Genomic DNA, 16,352 nt, shown 5'->3' on the forward strand with positions numbered 1-16,352 from the left:
ATGTTCCCATGCCTGATAGCAAGCTCTGAAGAGGAGATAACATAATTTTGGGTGAAATTTACACAGAACCTTTCTGGAGCTCTTCAGAGTTTGTCTAAATCCAAGATATTGCTATTATCTGAATCCCAGACAGCTAACTGCTCTCCCTAAGGGGATGGAGGAGAAACAATCAATACTATAGTGTCATTTAAATATTTAATAGCCGTGCCTGGAGGTTATGAAGACTCAGCCACCATTCTCCTTCGCTGACTCATGCCTCACTCAACAGGAACTGCCATTTTACTCTCAGCCCTGAAGGAAGTGTGGGCTGGGGGTGACACACAGGAAACCAGGGGAGCTGGCCAGGAGTCTTCCAAGCTGCTGCTGGGAGAGGTGGGAGGCGGCCCTTTGGAGAAGGCGTTTCTTGCCTGGGCTTCCCACATGCCTTAGGAGGGCGGTTTCCTGTCTGCCCTTCCTTGCAGGGGCTGACACAACATGAGTGTGTAGGCAGGTTGGCTCTCTTTACTGGGTGCCTGGCTGGCGCCCAAGGTCACAGAGCACAGGTAACCAGAGACACGAGAGAATAAAGGCGGAAAGGCAACTCCAGAGGTCACCCCAAGCTCCAGGCAGAAGCCCAACTGTGCCAGGCCCCATCTGCACTGGGCACCCACACAGGACCCCCCCAGTGACCAGGCCCTGGGCCACGGAGGCTTCCCCATCTGATGGGGCTCCAGCAGGTTAAGCAGCAACAGGTGGAAGAAGCCGCCCAGGTATACTTTGCACACCTCCACCACCCCAAGACGGGCACAGCAGCAGGTCCAGGCTGACTGGACAGCGGAGTCTCATTTCTGTTGTAAATAACTCATCTCTGGGTCCAGGATCAGCGGGCCCCACCCTCCCCCAGAGGGCCCAGAACCCTGTGGACGCATTTCATTGGTCAGATTTCATCACCTCCTCGGGTCACCCAGAGACTCTGGACTTTTTTAAGATCGTGTCTAGGGTCCAACTCCAGGCCCACCCCTCGGTTTCTTCAAAGGGTAAAAACGTGGATTTACATACAACAAGATAGACAGCCTCGAACCCAGGCGGCTCAGGGGCTGGAATTTTTCTCAGCTATTCCAAATCCACCCAATCCATTCCTGCAATCTGGGCTCTTTGTGGCAAGTCGGTCTGTTGCAGAGCAGGGCGGCTCCGGGGGCCTCTCACCCCTGCTAATCATCAACAGAGGTTAGGAGGGGCTTAGAAGTGAGTCATCCGCCCTACAGAGACCCAAACAGAAAGTTCAAAAGTTGGCCTGTTCCAGGAATGAGCTGTAGTCTTTTCCCAATGTTTGTGGATTTCATAGCACTACTTACCCCCTCTTGACCAGTCAAGCTCTGACTAATGAACACGGCTCCGGCAGCTAGGCCATTTCCTGACCGCACTCTCTTTTGCCGGCCTTCCCTGGTTCTCCTATAGCACCTGTGATATCCTGCGGCCCTCTTCCAGCTCCCCACATGTCACTGTCACCAAGTACCATCAGTTCTTCCTTCACGGGGCCTCTCCCCTTTACTTGCCTCCCTTTCTATCACAGGAAGCCAACTTAGACCGGCATCTGAATCCACGCTCGGCCCCTTCTCGAACTCGCCGGCAGCACCTGCCCTGCGCTCCCCCATTCTAACCCTTGCAGCAGATGCCGGCAGTGTGAACTTGAAACCTCACCCCTTCTGTGCGGGTCTACTAGACCGCTTGCCCTCTGAGGGCAGGAACCTCCTCCCCCCTTGCTAGATCCACAGGGCGCATACCCTCATGAGCCTCTCGGACAGTGACTGGACGTTTGCCAAGCAAAAGAGAGTCAGAACACTCAGCCATCATGACCTTCTCTGCCTACAGAATGAGATCGGAACTCCTGGGGTTGGCATTCTGGTCTTGAGCCTCTCAGAATTCAGCCCCGACTGGCCTGTACCTTCTCGGCCCACTCACTGCAACCTGCCTCGCTGGCCAAATTGGGCCCCCTCTTCCCTTTCCCCAGCAAAGTGCTTTTATTCACAGCACTGAACATGCCTCCCACCCCCATCATCTACAGGGATATCCACACCCCCAGGGGGAGTGTGGAGGCCAGGGACACAGGTAAACCCAGAACACCTTCTGAGGATCAAACTGACTCAGAAGCAAGAAATTGAAATCACTGCCTTAAATTAAAAGGCTACTTTATGGAGTCAGGTGCAAAATGCAAATGAATTGTAAGGTAAGAACTGAGGCTTCAGAGAGACCTTTTATACATGCACATGGGGGCTTAGGTGACATTTAAGCAGCCCCACAAAGCCATCCTGTCCATACCATAGATCTGTCTTCCCATGTGGCGTGGGGAGCTGGGGCAATCACATAGCTCTCTCTATAACCCTCCTGGCATCCCAGCCTGCATGGCAGCGTGGCCGAGTGGAAAGAACGGGCCTTCAAGTAGAGAGGGGGACAAGTTCAAATCCACACCACTCACCAGCCTGGGTGGCAATTCTGGGCTTTAGTTACGCAGAGAGCTCATGGAGCACAGGGTGAGTAATCAATGAAAAAGTGTGCGAAAACCAACACAGCTGGGGAGAGCCTCCCGAGCCTCCCGGGCCTCCCGCTGCGACACAAGGAGACGCTCGGTAAAGAAACCCGCATCATCGCATCATGGCATCATTGCCAACTTTCATCTCCCTAAGGATGGGAGGGGGAGGAGGCGGAGCCAGGGACTGCGGCCAGGAATCTTGGGAGCTGTGACAGGTCTGTCACTAACTCGGGCCTCCTTGCTGAGCAAACCACTGACCTCATCCCTCTGTTCCTTGGGTTCATTCCAAGTCCTCCTCAGAGAACATCAGCTGAGCCCAGAAGCCTCCAACTCACTCCCTAGCAAGGACAGAGGCGAGAGCGAGAAGTTACAGGGCTCCAACACCCCCCAGCCCCATGCCAGCTCTGCCACCTGCTGGGAAGTCACTGCTGTCTGAGAGCTCTGTGGCACTGAACCTGGAATCTCGGCAATAGAAGGAGCTCTCAGTCTCTGACCTCCCAGAGCAAGCCCAGGGCAGAGCAGCCTTTGCTCCTGCCACTGAGGCTCCGAGCCCTGCAGAGTGCCACAAAGGAACCTAAAGACAGGGCCGCGTGACCAGAAAGAAACTCAGACAGGGGGGCACGGGGAGAAACGTGCAGGCCTCACAACCCCATTTTATAGATCAGGACAAAGAGGCTCAGAGATGTCTGATGAGTACGCTCTGCAGCCTGGCAGAGTCCCCCACCCCCACAAGGACAGCTCTGCCTAACTGCAGAGCTCACCCATGTTCTTTCCATGACACCCCACTGGGAGAGGAACATTGCTGTCAGCAGCTGTCCCTTAGTCTTCCTGTCACCACTCTCCACACTCCCCGTTTTCAAAGCGCCAGTCTCCAGAGCCCCTGGAGCAATCCAAGAAGGCTGGCCACTGGGGTGCCCTTCCACTCCGGCCTCTGCTGGGGCCCCTGCTCTGGGCCTCCCTTCTTGTCTTTGCCCCTCAGGCAGGGCCCTGTGCCACAGATGAGCCCCTAGTGGTGGCACGGGGAGCTCCATGTTCTAGGCTAACTCGTTGCCTGGTAGGTCTACTTGCAAGAGTGTTTTCCACCCTGTTGCCCATCCAAACAGCACGATGCAAGATGGGGCTGCCCCAGGCGCTGACCTCCACCCTCTTCTTATGTGCACAGATTGAGGAGCCTGGGCCATTGTCCTGGGGTACAGTGGCTCCCCAGCCTCCACCAGAATCAGGCAGAGGTGGCAAGAGAATCATCAGGAGACAGACTGGCAGTCAAGGCTCCACTGAATGCACCAAACAGCCAACTGAGGGAGGGACAAAGAATCTCTCGCATGATGTACGATCAATCAGCCTGAGGTGTGCCACCACCCGTCCTTAGCTAAGGATCATAAAGTATGGACATTTGCTATTTATTTGCTTTCGCTTTTTGAAAATAAGCTTAAGTGGGTTCATGACTGTCAGCCCACCCACGTGTGTTCCAATATGCTTTCCTGAGGGAGAGAAAGAGCTGGGAGGTGCTCAGAACCCCAGGCAGCACCCTCCAGAAGAAGGATGGGCAGCTCAAGTATCATCTGGAGGGGATGACACTACAGAACACAGCTGGAACCACTATCTGAGACAGTCAAGAGCAGAGAAGAAGGGGCAGAGGGGGCAAGAAAGAGCCAGGGCCAGTTGCCCCCAGTTGACCCTCAATTACACTTTCACTTCCCTAGAAGTAGCTATGCCATCCAGCCCCGGTCTTCCCAGTTTCACAAGTTTGGAAGCCATCTGCTTGGTTTGGGGCAAGACAAAATTCTCGGCCTGCCTGACTGACTGTTGGTACCTCCTGAGTAAGGGAGGAGCCCTAAGTCTTGTCCCAGTCCTTCCCAAGCTCCCCACACAGGCCCTGGTGGGATGGTGTCGCTGATCTACAAAGGAGAGATGCTTCAGCCATTTCCTGAGGAGGTCAAGATAAATTTCTCTGGAAGCCCATATCCTTGCTGACTCTCTGCACTGGGAATTCGGCCTCTTCCTGGACAGGGAGGCCACAGTCCTCACGACTTTAGCTAACAAGAGTCACACTGGTAAACCACAAGAGAAAAAAAGGAGGGAAAGACTTGCCTGAAAGTAAAAGCATCCAAGGACTGTCAGTCTCGCTGGCAGGGCTCACATGTAGGGACATCAAGGTACAGAGGAGGAGGACGGGGTGGGAAGAGAACCAAAATAAGCCCCTGTAGTCCACCAGCTAGAAGCCTACCAGCCCCAGAACTGAAGCAGAGAGCCAAGCAGATGCCAAGCCTCACGGAAGAACCGAACAGGGTGGTCTGTGCCCCAGGGCTCACGTGGCAGAAAAGGTCCCAGGGCTCAGCTTGGCTTGGCATGGCTGGCCTCCCTCCACCATGCCCAGCTGGTTACATCAGGAGATTGGCCAGGGTGGTGGGGGAAGTATCCATCTCAGTCCCGCTTTGGGTTTTATTGGAGGAGACATCTGGGGCTCTTGGGAATCCAACCCAGCAGAGCCAGGACAGATGGCAAGAGCGGTACCCCCCCCAACCCCCCACTCACCACAACTAGAGAAAGCCCACGTGCAGCAACGAAGACCCAACACAGCCATAAATGAATGAATGAATGAATGAATGAATGAATTTTTTTTTTAAAAAGTGCAAGTCTCCTTATGGTTACCAGAGGAGAAAGCAGGGGAGGGATAAATTTGGAATTTGGGATTAACAGATCCACATTACTATATATAAAAGAGATAAACAAGGACATACTGTACAGCACAGGGAACTATATTCAATATCTTATAATAACCTATAATGGAAAAGAATCTGAAAAAGAAGATATATATAACTGAAGCACTTTGCTATACACCTGAAACACTGTAAATCAACTATACTTCAATAAAAAAATAAAGCTTTAAAAAAAAAAGTACAAGTCTCTATCCCCATCCACCCCTCCCTGTTGTACCCCGAAATGTGAGGTCTCCCTCCGTGGGCACCGTCCCTTGCAGGGAGTCGGAGGCGGGAGATGCCTGGTCCCTCACTCCACTGTCCTACCCCACACTTAGTTGAGGTAGGAGCTGGGACGAGAGGAGTCAAGTCTCACTGGCTGTGAACAAAGACTCCTGTTTCCACGTGAGAGGGACAAACTTCAAAACCCAGGCTCAAAGCGCAGCCATGGCGCTCTGGCCTGGCGTCCAGGTCCTCTGAGGGAAGATCCCAGGGGTGGTGCCACCCTTAGAGCCAAGGGCAGTTCAGTGTGCAGTGGCCGACAGCAGGAAGTGCCAGCAGCCACTGGGGGTGGGGCAGTGGGATTGAGCCCAGCCGCTCAGGCCCAGGAGCACAGACTCCTGGCGTAAGTAAGTTCCTTACTTGCCCATGCCTACCTACCTTTCTGGTGAAATAGGAACCACACATGGCTAAGGCTGGCCCAGATAATCTTCCAAGAGCTCTTTCAAGTAATGAACTCTGATTCTTCTTCCAGAGGGGAGTCTAGAGGCAGCAGGACCCGAAGAAGGGGGGTTAAAGGAGGCAACAGAGAATATGGCAGACGCCACCAGCCTTAGGCCTGCAGGCTGCATCCCACCACACAACTCCCTGGATGTGTCTGTGGGGTTTTTATTGGCTGCGGGATCTTAGTTCCCCGACCAGGGATCAAACCGACCAAGGATGGAACCCATACCCCCGGCCCCCTGCAGTGGAGGTCCCTGTTTGTGCTTTTAAAAGAAATCTAAGTTAGTCTTAATAAACTGAGAGATTTCACATGAGAGCCAGATTGTCTGGCTTCCCAGGAGCAGTCAGAAGAGCTAGCAATAGGGGTCTACTTACCTGCAGGGCCACCACTGGCGGTAGCATGAAATCTAACGCCCTTTCTTTTTGGCCCACTCCAACCATTCACAACACCCACCGGCCTCAGCAAGTATGTGAGTTTGCAAGGAAATGCAGTGTGGGTTTTGTAGTTGGAAAACTTCTAAGTCCCAGCTCTGCCACTTGCTGGCACTGCACCTCTTTGAGCTCAGTTCCTACATCTGTAGACTGGGTATGATAACAGCCTCTAACATCATAGGGATGGGGGAATTCCCCAGGACCTGCCTCCTCCTGTCCTTCCATCCCTCTCCCTGGGTGCTGCCTCACCTTTACCCGCGGTGGCCCCGATAATGTCTACAAACACCATGCTGGGCACAGAGGTGACAAAAATACAATGTCTGGGGACTCCCCTGGTGGTCCAGTGGTTAAGACTCCGTGCTTCCACTGCAGGGGCCACGGGTTCAATCCCTGGTCAGGAAACTAAGATTCCTCATGCCACACGGCGCGGCCAAAAAAAAAGTGGCAAAACAAAACACTGTCTGTCCCCACAGAGCTCTAACTAGTGGAAGACTGTCATAATCTGGGCCAGGGGGAGAGAGCAGAGGTTTTTTCCAGGCACAGGAAGGAACAGAGGCAGAGGTGAGACACAGCCTGGCAGACAGAGGGGGCTGGAGCTCAGAGCACAAGTCCCAGCTTGGGGGAAGAGGAGCACAGGACCTGCTGTGGAGTCTGGACTTACAAGGGCAAACCGTAGGGGGAGGGAACGCAGGACCAGGCTTGCGTTTTACATCAGTGTGTGCAGGGGAGCCAGGAGGGAGGCTGACCAGAGGCAGCCCAAGAGTCACAATGCTCTAAATAAAACTAGGCGAAATCAAGGAGACCTGGTAATTGAGTGGCTATGAAGACAGAGGAGTACAGGATGCCTCCCACGTTTGTTTCCTGAGGGAGGACGGAACATCCACCAGATGAAATAGGGCAGGTGGGAGGAGAAGCAGGGCCTCGGGGAAGAAGGCGCACAGGAGAGTCACGGTGACAAGGGCAGCGATCCAGGACAGGCAGAGCCACGGGGCTACCCAAGCCCAAGGGCCTTTCTTTTCCCCTGGCCAAGCCACCTCTGAATCTCTCCCCGGGGCCCAGGAAGCAGAGGTTTGGGGAACGATACAGTGCTGCCACTCCTGCGTGCTCTGGCCCGGGTGTGGGGAAGCTGTAAACTGCATGCAGCCAGCTCCGGACTTCTCAGAGTGCTCACCCCTCCCTCAGCCCACTCCCTCGGTGCCCAAGTCCAGCCCTGAAATCCAAATACAAAGCTGCCTCCATCCCCTGACAGCCCCCCTCCGGAAGAGGGGTAAAGTCAAGTGTGTTATCACAGGAACCAGGTCCTTCCTGTCACACAAGCATACAGGCTCACCACTGGGGCCAGCGGGCCCAGGACACAATCTCAGGCCCCAAACTCTTGTGGAAATGCCCTTCAGAACTGGCGCAGGGCTCCACCCCAACTGAGCCGGGGAAGAATTTGTACTGACAGAGTTCAACACCTGACTGGAGGATAACAGAAGCCCCAGAGGCTGGCCCCACCTCAACTGCCATACGGAGGCCACCCAAAAAGGTCATTCCACTGGGGAAACAAAGGCTAGCGACTGTGCGTGGCCTTGTCGCTCAGGCTAAGTTTGATGAGTTTGTAAGATCCTGTTGGGACAACACACAGTGCCACAGCAGGGCCCATGAACTTGTTAGCACATACACACAAAAGCCTCCTCCCTCCGGGCCTTTGCACATGCTGTGCCATCCACTCTCCTGTCTTCTTTTCCAGGCTAAATCCTTTCTCATCCCTTGAGACTCATCACAGTTCAGTTTCCTCTTCTGCAACACGAGTATAAAAAGGATCCGTTCTACCTACCTAAATAAATAGGAACGCATGGTTTCTATGCTGGGGGGGTCTCTTCTGTAAGAGATTTCCAAATCTTATTATGGAAAATAAACATTTTGGAGGGGGCGGGGATTCCAGCTTTTTTATTTTTCCCCTTTTACACAAAACAAAGTAGAAATAATACAGGATTAAAACTGCAAAAGTAGTTAATTGGTAGAACACACATACACAAAAAAATCCAGACAGGAAGACAAGCCTGCTTACAATGAGGAAACACACAAAAATTAAGGTAGTTTGGGGACTTCCCTGGCACTCCAGTGGTTAGGACTCCACGCTCCCGATGCAGGGGGTACAGGTTCGAGCCCGGGTTGGGGAACTAAGATCCCTCATGCTGCATGGTGTGGCCAAAAAAAAAAAAAAGTCAAACATATGCTACATGGGTGACAATGTTTATAGCAACATTGAAAGGGAGAAGACAACACTTATTTAGGGACAGATACACCACAATGTACAGGTTTTACAGCATCTTCTGTAAGAGATTCCCAAATCTTATAATGGAAATCCTTATGATTTATATAAAGGATGAAAGTGTGGGGCTTTTCTAAATGTCAAGACTCCAGTTAAAATAAACACACATCAAAGAGTCAGCTTCGGGTACCATTTCCTCCAGGAAGCCCTCCCTGACCACATTCCTGGCACAGGGTTCCATGTCCCTTTCGAGTTCCCAAAGCACCATGCACATCCCCTATGAGAGCACATATCAAACCAGTAGGAACTGTCTGCCTGAGTGCCTCTGTCCCACCAGCCTGTGACAGCTCATTAAGGGCAGGGAGTCTGTCTCCATCCATCTTTACCTCCTTGCATCGAGCAGAGCCCAGCCCCACCAAGCCCATCTGTTGCCGAGACCTGCTCACCACTGCAGTCCACGCCACTCTGGGCTTCCGTGAGCGCTCAATACATGCCAAGCACCATGTGGGCGAGCAACACATAAGCACAGGGCCCAAGCCCTCCCTCCTCTTCTATCCCAGGAAATTTCCCTCTACTGTGATCTAGTTACCTCTCCAACCGGCACCACTCCTGCCCTTTAAAGAAAAAAAAAAAAAAAAAAAAAAAAAAAATCAAAGGAACACTGAACAAGACTTTGTGGCCTGAGCAGAGCAGCCCCTGGTGGGTACCTAAGGTTTCAACTCACTGTGTGGCCTGTCTGGCTTCCTCTGTGGGTGGGGGAGGGCAGGTCAGGGAAGGGAGCTGGCTCACAAGAGTGAGGCAGCTGGCGGGAATCTGGTACCTGGGCAGCCAGGCCCTGGGGCTGGTGGCACTTTCACTTGGCACTGGAGGGGGAGGAGGAGGGCAAGGAGGAACAGAGAGAAATGCAGCCCCAGCATCCTGTGGATCGGATCCTGTCACACCTCTCCCTGTGGGGCAGAGAAGCAGGAGATGGGAGCTGGAATGTGTGGATTTTCTGAACCCTGGACCACTGGAATGTGTTAGCAACACCAGCCATGGGGCTCTGTAGTTGGAGCAGCTGGTAGCATCATTGATTATCACCACTGAGCCACAGATGAGACAGCCAAAAAGCACGCACGGATTAGCGATGCAGAGGGAAGCTCCAGAGGCAAGGGAAACTCGCCAGGAAAAGAAAGAGGACGACAAGTTTTTGGATGAGAAACTGAAAGAGAGAGGAAGGGAAAAAAATAATGTTTTGCAAACATTTTTGTTGATTTCTTTAGACTTAAAAAAAGCCCTTTTTACAAAGGAACAAAGAGTTCCAGAAATAGTAAATTTGTGGGTAAATGTAAAAGCCTAGCAACATAGTGTGGGTTTTATAATATAAGTAGAAGTAAGATTTATGACAACAATAACACAAAAGACGGGAGGGAAGAATGGAAATATCTATACCGTTGTAAGGTTCTTACATTATATGTGAAGTGGTTTATGATTTGAAGGTAGACTGTGTTAAGTTAAACCTGTAAACCATACAGCAACCGTGAAAAAAAAATAAACCAATGAAGTATAGCCAAATAAGCCAACAGTGGAGATAAAACGGAATCTTAAAAGATACACCATGAATGCAAAAGAAGGCAGGAAAAGAAGAAAGAATAAAGAACAAATGGTAGAAAGAGAAAACAAGTGACAAGATGGTAAACTTACACCCAATTGTGTTGATAATTACTTTAAATGTTAGAAGGTCTATACACTCCAATTAAAAGGTAGAGATTGTCAGACTGGATAAAAATGCAAGATTCAAAATAAGCTGTCTATGAAAAACATTTTAAATATAAAGACACAGATAAACAGTTCCTACCAGTTTGACAGGTATAAAACGATGGAGAAAAATATACCACACTCACACTAATATCAAGAAAGCTGGAGTGGTTCTGTGAAAATCAAACGATGTGGACTTCCAGAAAAGAATATTATTAGAGATAAAGAAAGGCACTTCATAATGATAAAAAGTCAATTCGTCATGAACATGTAATAGTCCTAAACACATACACATCCAATAACTGAGCTTCAAACCAGATAAAGCTAAAATCGACAGAAATGAAAGGAAAGAAAGACAAATCCACAATCGTAGCTGGAGAGTTCAACTCTCTCATTGACAAAGCTCAGTAATTGAGAAAAAAAAAACTTTCAAAAGGAAGCCAAAGGAAGATATAATCAAATAACCCGAAAGTTGTAGAGCAGAAGGACAGAGAACCCACAGAGGGCTGAAACAGAAGTGGCTGGGGGACACCAAGGAGCAGGAAAGGCTCCTCTCTTTTTGCTGGGCCCACAGACCTCGCCCAGAGGGGAGGGAGACATACCAACTGACACTATACTTCCCAGTGGTTTTCACTCCCTGACAAATCTGGGTGGGAGGGCAGTGTTCATACCTGTCATGCGTCTGTTTGATCATTTCCTCAATCACTACACTCCCAAGCACACTGTGATACACATACACACGAAATACACACATGCACACACACCAGCCTGTCTCCCTCACCTCCTTCCTCCCCAGCGGTATCTCTGAATGGGAATCAGAACAGTCTACAGGAATCAAAGGGGGCTGCATGGGACAGTGGCTTGCAGCAGTCTCTGGATTCCAATCCCAGCTCAGCCACTTACCAGCGATTCACTTCAGGCAAGTCACTTACCCTCTTCGTGCTTTAGCATCTGCATCTATAAGAATACCTACTTCAAAGGGATGTTGTGAGGAAAAAAAATATGGTAACGCAAGTCAGGCACTTAGATCTGTGCCCGGCACAGGGTAAATGTTATATTAATGCTGGTAACTGGTATCCCAATTATGTAAATACATATGCACCAAAGAGATTATACAGAAATGCATTAAAACAGTTATTGTGGTTATCTCTGGACGATTATCTCCCTGAGTTTTCATTATTTCCTTCTTTGTGCATCTCTGTACTTTTTAAGTTCTTCTACAATGAATGTGTATAACACTGATAATCAGTATTTTTAAAAAGTTAAATATTAAAAGAAACATGAATATAATTAGTCCTTTTCATAGGCATTTACAACAATATAGTAAAATAAACTTTAAAAACAATGAGGAAAACTACTATACATAAAATAGATAAGCACAAGGATTTACTGTATAGCACAGGGAATTATACCCAAAATCTTGTAATAACCTATATTGGAATATAATCTGCAAAAGAAACCCCAAATAACAAAAAACTGAATCACTATGCTGTACACCTGAAACTAACAAAATATTACTGTAAATAAACTTGAATTAAAAAAAGAGAGGAAGGGACTTCCCTGGTGGTCCAGTGGGTAAGACTCTGTGCTCCCAATGCAGGGGGCCCAGGTTCGATCCCAGGTCAGGGAACTAGATCCCACATACCACAATAAGAGCCCACATGCCACAACTAAAGATCCCGCATGCCTCAACTAAAGAACTGGCGTGCTGCAACTAAAGAACTGGCGTGCTGCTACTAAGGAACCGGCATGCCGCAACTAAAGAACCCGCATGCCCCAACTAAAGAAACCGCATGCCCCTGTGAAGATCCCACATGCTACAAGGAAGATCCCGCACGTGGCAACAAAGATCCCACATGCCGCAACTAAGACCCGGCGCAGCCAAATAAATAAATAAATAAATAAATAAATTTTTTTTTTTCTAAAAAAAAAGACGAGAGAAAAAAAAATGAAGAGATATAAACATAAAAGATTTGAAAACAGGTATTCAGATAAATACTTCAACAAGAATGTTCATAGCAGCACTATTCACAATAGCCAAAAGGTGGAAATAACCCAAATGTCCATCAACAAATGAATGGGTAAACAAAATGTGGTCTGTCTATACAATGGAATATTATTCAGCCATAAAAAGGGATGAAGTACCGATACATGCTATGACATGAATGAACCTCAAAAACATTATGCTAAGTGAAATAAGCCAATCACAAAAGGCCAGGTATTGTATCATTCCATTTATACAAAATGTCCAAAATAGGCAAATCCATCGAGACAGAAAGCAGATTAGTAGCTGCCAGGGATTATGGGGAGGGAGTAAAGGGAAGTGTCTGCTTAACGGATACAGTGACTCCTTTGGTGGTGATGAAAATGTTCTGAACTAGACAGAGGTGATGGTTGCACAAATTGTGAATGTCCTAAATGCCACTGAATTGTATACTTTAGGGTGGCTAATTTTATGTTATGTGAATTTCATCTTAGTTTAAAAAAAGTGAAGGGTATGTATATTACATGCATGCTTATGTATTTACAAATGTGTAGAAGATGGGTGGGTAAATACACAGCAAACTGTTAACCACAGTTACCCCTGGTGGGGGAAGGAAGGAAGGACTTTCACTCTATACCTTTTTCTTTTTTGTTTTTACAATAGGTATGTATCTTCTTTGACATAAAAACCTTTACAAAGTTAAGTAACAATACTGGTTACAAAATGGCATGATTGAGGCTACACTGTGGCAAGTGTGTGGTTCTAGAAATGAAGAAAACTAGGAACCTGGATATTCCCCAAAAGGGCTAGAAAGAGGGAAAAAAGCACAGGCTTGTTCTGCTATTAAGTGTCCCAGGCAAGTACTTTCTCCTCAGAGGGTCTCAGTTTGTCCCTCTGTAAAACAGGTGGGTTGAACCTCATAAGTGATTTTCAAATGATTTTACATTTTTATTTTCAAATTTTTGAAAAACCACAAAACCCCTTTTGCAATTGCAGTCTTCAGTGGAAGCCCAATATATAAACAGATACGAAGTGAGCAGCTCTGACTGAAGAGGTGATCGGCAGAGACCCCGACCACAGGAGTGGGTGACATCCTAAGGCCCCTTCCACTCTAAGAAAGACTGAATCGGGCTTCCCTGGTGGCGCAGTGGTTAAGAATCCGCCTGCCAATGCAGGGGACACGGGTTCGAGCCCTGGTCCGGGAAGATCCCACATGCCATGGAGCAACTAAGCCCGTGTGCCACAACTACTGAAGCCTGTGCACCTAGAGCCCACAACAAGAGAAGCCACCGCAATGAGAAGCCCATGCACCGCAATGAAGAGTAGCTCCCATTCTGTGCAACTAGAGAAAGCCCGCGTGCAGCAACAAAGACCCAATGCAGCCAAAAATAAATTAATTAATTTTAAAACAAAAAAAAGATAAAAAAAAAAAAAGAAAGACTGAATCAGTCCAGAATCACAGAGAAGGGAGTGCTGACTGGTCACATGCAACAGAACATTTGGACGAAAAATCTCACAGGCAGTAGAAGCAGGGAGAAGAGAATGGGCAGAGCCGGGGTGAAGCCCAAGCCAGTGATGAGGAAAGGAGCTGCTACCGGCAATGCCATCAACAGCCAGCGACCAGCAAGCCCAGGGTCCCCCAGGGGCAGATGAGCTGTGACACCCCTGGCCCCATGCCTCCGTCCGAGATCAGGCAGATAGATAATAGCTGTCTCCAGGTCAGAATTCCTGCTGCACTAAGGGTGCAAACAGGATGTTTGGGAACAGATGATCACAAGTGACCACAGGAAGCATGACAACCACCTCCAGGTGACACTCCTCTTCTTCCCCAGCTTGTTTCTGACATGGCTGCCTCGGCAGACCAGGCTAAAAGACTTCCAGCGCGGCTCTCCAAAGACAGAGAAGAGGCAGGAATTCTTGGAAAGTTTAGGACAGGGCAGAAGAGACCATCTGAGGGGTTCAGACGGGGAGGAAACAAGGCCACCAAGCTATCTCAACAGCTCCCTCACCCCAAAGATGCAGCTAGGCTGACGCTCCTAAGGACGGCAAGGAAACCACACATCCACCTGTAAGGACACAGGACTTTCCAAGATGGGCAGCATGTAACCAAGCGAGCCCAGGAGTGCACCAGGTCAGGTCTCCGACGAGGCACGAGTGTAGTGTGCCAGGCACCGTGGCCGCTCCTTCACCCCCACCCCAAAGGAGCCAGCCCCATGCGGCTGTCCTGCAGCTCACCAGTGATGAGAACCCACCACAGCCAGTCAGCAGAGTCCAGAGGGAGTCCACGGGGTGAATGGTAAATCCGGAGGAAACCAAGTGCAGGCTGTGGGACACTCCCATTTCCACCCAAGGAAGAGGAATATTCCTGGAAACAGAGAGCAAGGAAAAGCCTGGCCACGACTCTCTGAGCCACTTCAAACCTGAATGGGGTCTGGGACTGACCCAACAGATCGGCTGCCCTTAAATGGGTACAGAGGCAGACAGGGGGAAGCCTAGGTACTGGGTCCACTCAGCTGACAAAAGCCACAGTTCACGGCCCAGAAAACCAAACTCTCCCTCGTTCTACTGCTGCTAGGAGCCTCACTGGCCTAGACCCATCCTGGGAGGTTTTGTACATGTCACAGACCATCCTTTACAGCTTGCCTTGGCCAGAGGAAGGCCTCCGAGTTCTGGGAGAAGCCCTGCACTGATCCCAGAGCAGCTCTCTGGCCGCTCTCAAATTTTAGCCTTAGATGAGCATCAGTATAAACCAAGCCACCAAACAACCTCCTCCCCCACTGCTTCCTCCTCAAAGCCACGGAAGAGGCTCAGGGGAAGCGAGATGTCACATAATCAAAACCCAACTTAACACCACCAGCACCAGGACATGACCATTTCACCTGCAGAGCAGAGCCCCAAACACTCGTCCTCACCCCACAGGGCCACGAAGGGTCCCAAATCACATTCTCGGGGGAGCTAACAGAACTCAGAATCCTCCCCCAGGCCCAGCTGAAAGGCCATCCAGGTATATGTGCTCTAAATGCCCGCCACCAAGGCCACAGCAGACACAGGCAGCAGAGTTGTCAGGTGGAAAGGTGACAGAGAAAGCCAACCCCCCCAGAGCAATGTCTAGATTATTCCAGGGAATAATAATAAGAATAATCATTACCGTTTATTGAGTACTTTACAGCATTTCAGGAAATGCGCCTGTTTCACAGATGAGGGGACTGAGGCTCAGGGTATAAGGTGACCTGTCAAGGTCACACGGTTGGCAAGTGGCAGCACAGATACAGACCCAGGAAAGGAGGGGCTGATAGGCAAGCCTGTGTTCTGTCTGTGGCACTATGCTGCCTCCCCACCTGCCCGGAACCCAGAGGGTTTCTGGCTCAGATTCTCCAGTGGAGGAAGTGGTTTGCTGGAGGTTCAGCATCATGGTGGGTGTCTGCAGTTCATACTCATTTAATCATCAGCCACCTTCAAATATTTATTAAGCAACTGCAGAGAGAACCGAGCCATACTCGGAGGTTAGAGACACTTGAACAGCAGATAAGATCCCTGTCTTCAACGGGCTTACAGGGCAGAGGGGGAGACAAAAGGAAAAAAACCCAGTGTACACAGATCTGTGAAGTTACAGTGAAGCGGGAGGTTCAAGAGGTTGGCTAGTTTTAACCGGAAAACCTTCTCAAGAAGGTGACTGCAGCTGAGACCTTAAGGGCTGAGAGTGAAAGGAGACGGACAGGTCAGGAGGCTATTTTCTGCAACATGGATAAGGGTCCAGACTTCGGGCAGAGCTAAGTGCTTGGAGTGGTCAGAAGTCAAATCTAACTCAGAGAATGCAGTTCAAGAAACCCCCTAGGCTTCCCTGGTGGCGCAGTGGTTGAGTCCACCTGCCGATGCAGGGGACACTGGTTCGTGCCCCGGTCTGGGAAGATCCCACATGCCACAGAGCGGCTAGGCCCGTGAGCCATGGCCGCTGGGCCTGCGCGTCCGGAGCCTGTGCTCCGCAACGGGAGAGGCCACAACAGTGAGAGG

At 49.9% G+C, this 16,352-nt stretch overlaps 1 protein-coding gene across 9 annotated transcripts in view; it reads right to left on the minus strand.

Annotated features, from left to right (window-relative positions):
- PXN (paxillin) overlaps window positions 1–16,352 on the minus strand; it is a 42,995-nt gene that overhangs the window by 17,239 nt on the left and 9,404 nt on the right. For 3 of the 9 annotated variants that reach the window (XM_055080319.1, XM_028479985.2, XM_028479982.2), the window contains exon 1: window positions 14,577–14,601. The exons of 1 other annotated variant lie outside the window; for it this stretch is intronic. Coding sequence is in view for 1 of the 8 variants with exons in the window: in XM_028479995.2 (XP_028335796.1) it covers window positions 14,577–14,706 (130 nt within the window). In the remaining 7 variants the exon portion in view is untranslated. Of the gene's footprint in view, window positions 1–14,576; window positions 14,707–16,352 lie in introns of those variants that run through there. 5 more of the 9 variants (XM_028479989.2, XM_028479988.2, XM_028479987.2 and 2 more) reach the window with 3 other exon arrangements.

Source organism: Physeter macrocephalus, chromosome 19, assembly GCF_002837175.3.
Source record: "Physeter macrocephalus isolate SW-GA chromosome 19, ASM283717v5, whole genome shotgun sequence".
Lineage (NCBI taxonomy): Eukaryota > Metazoa > Chordata > Mammalia > Artiodactyla > Physeteridae > Physeter > Physeter macrocephalus.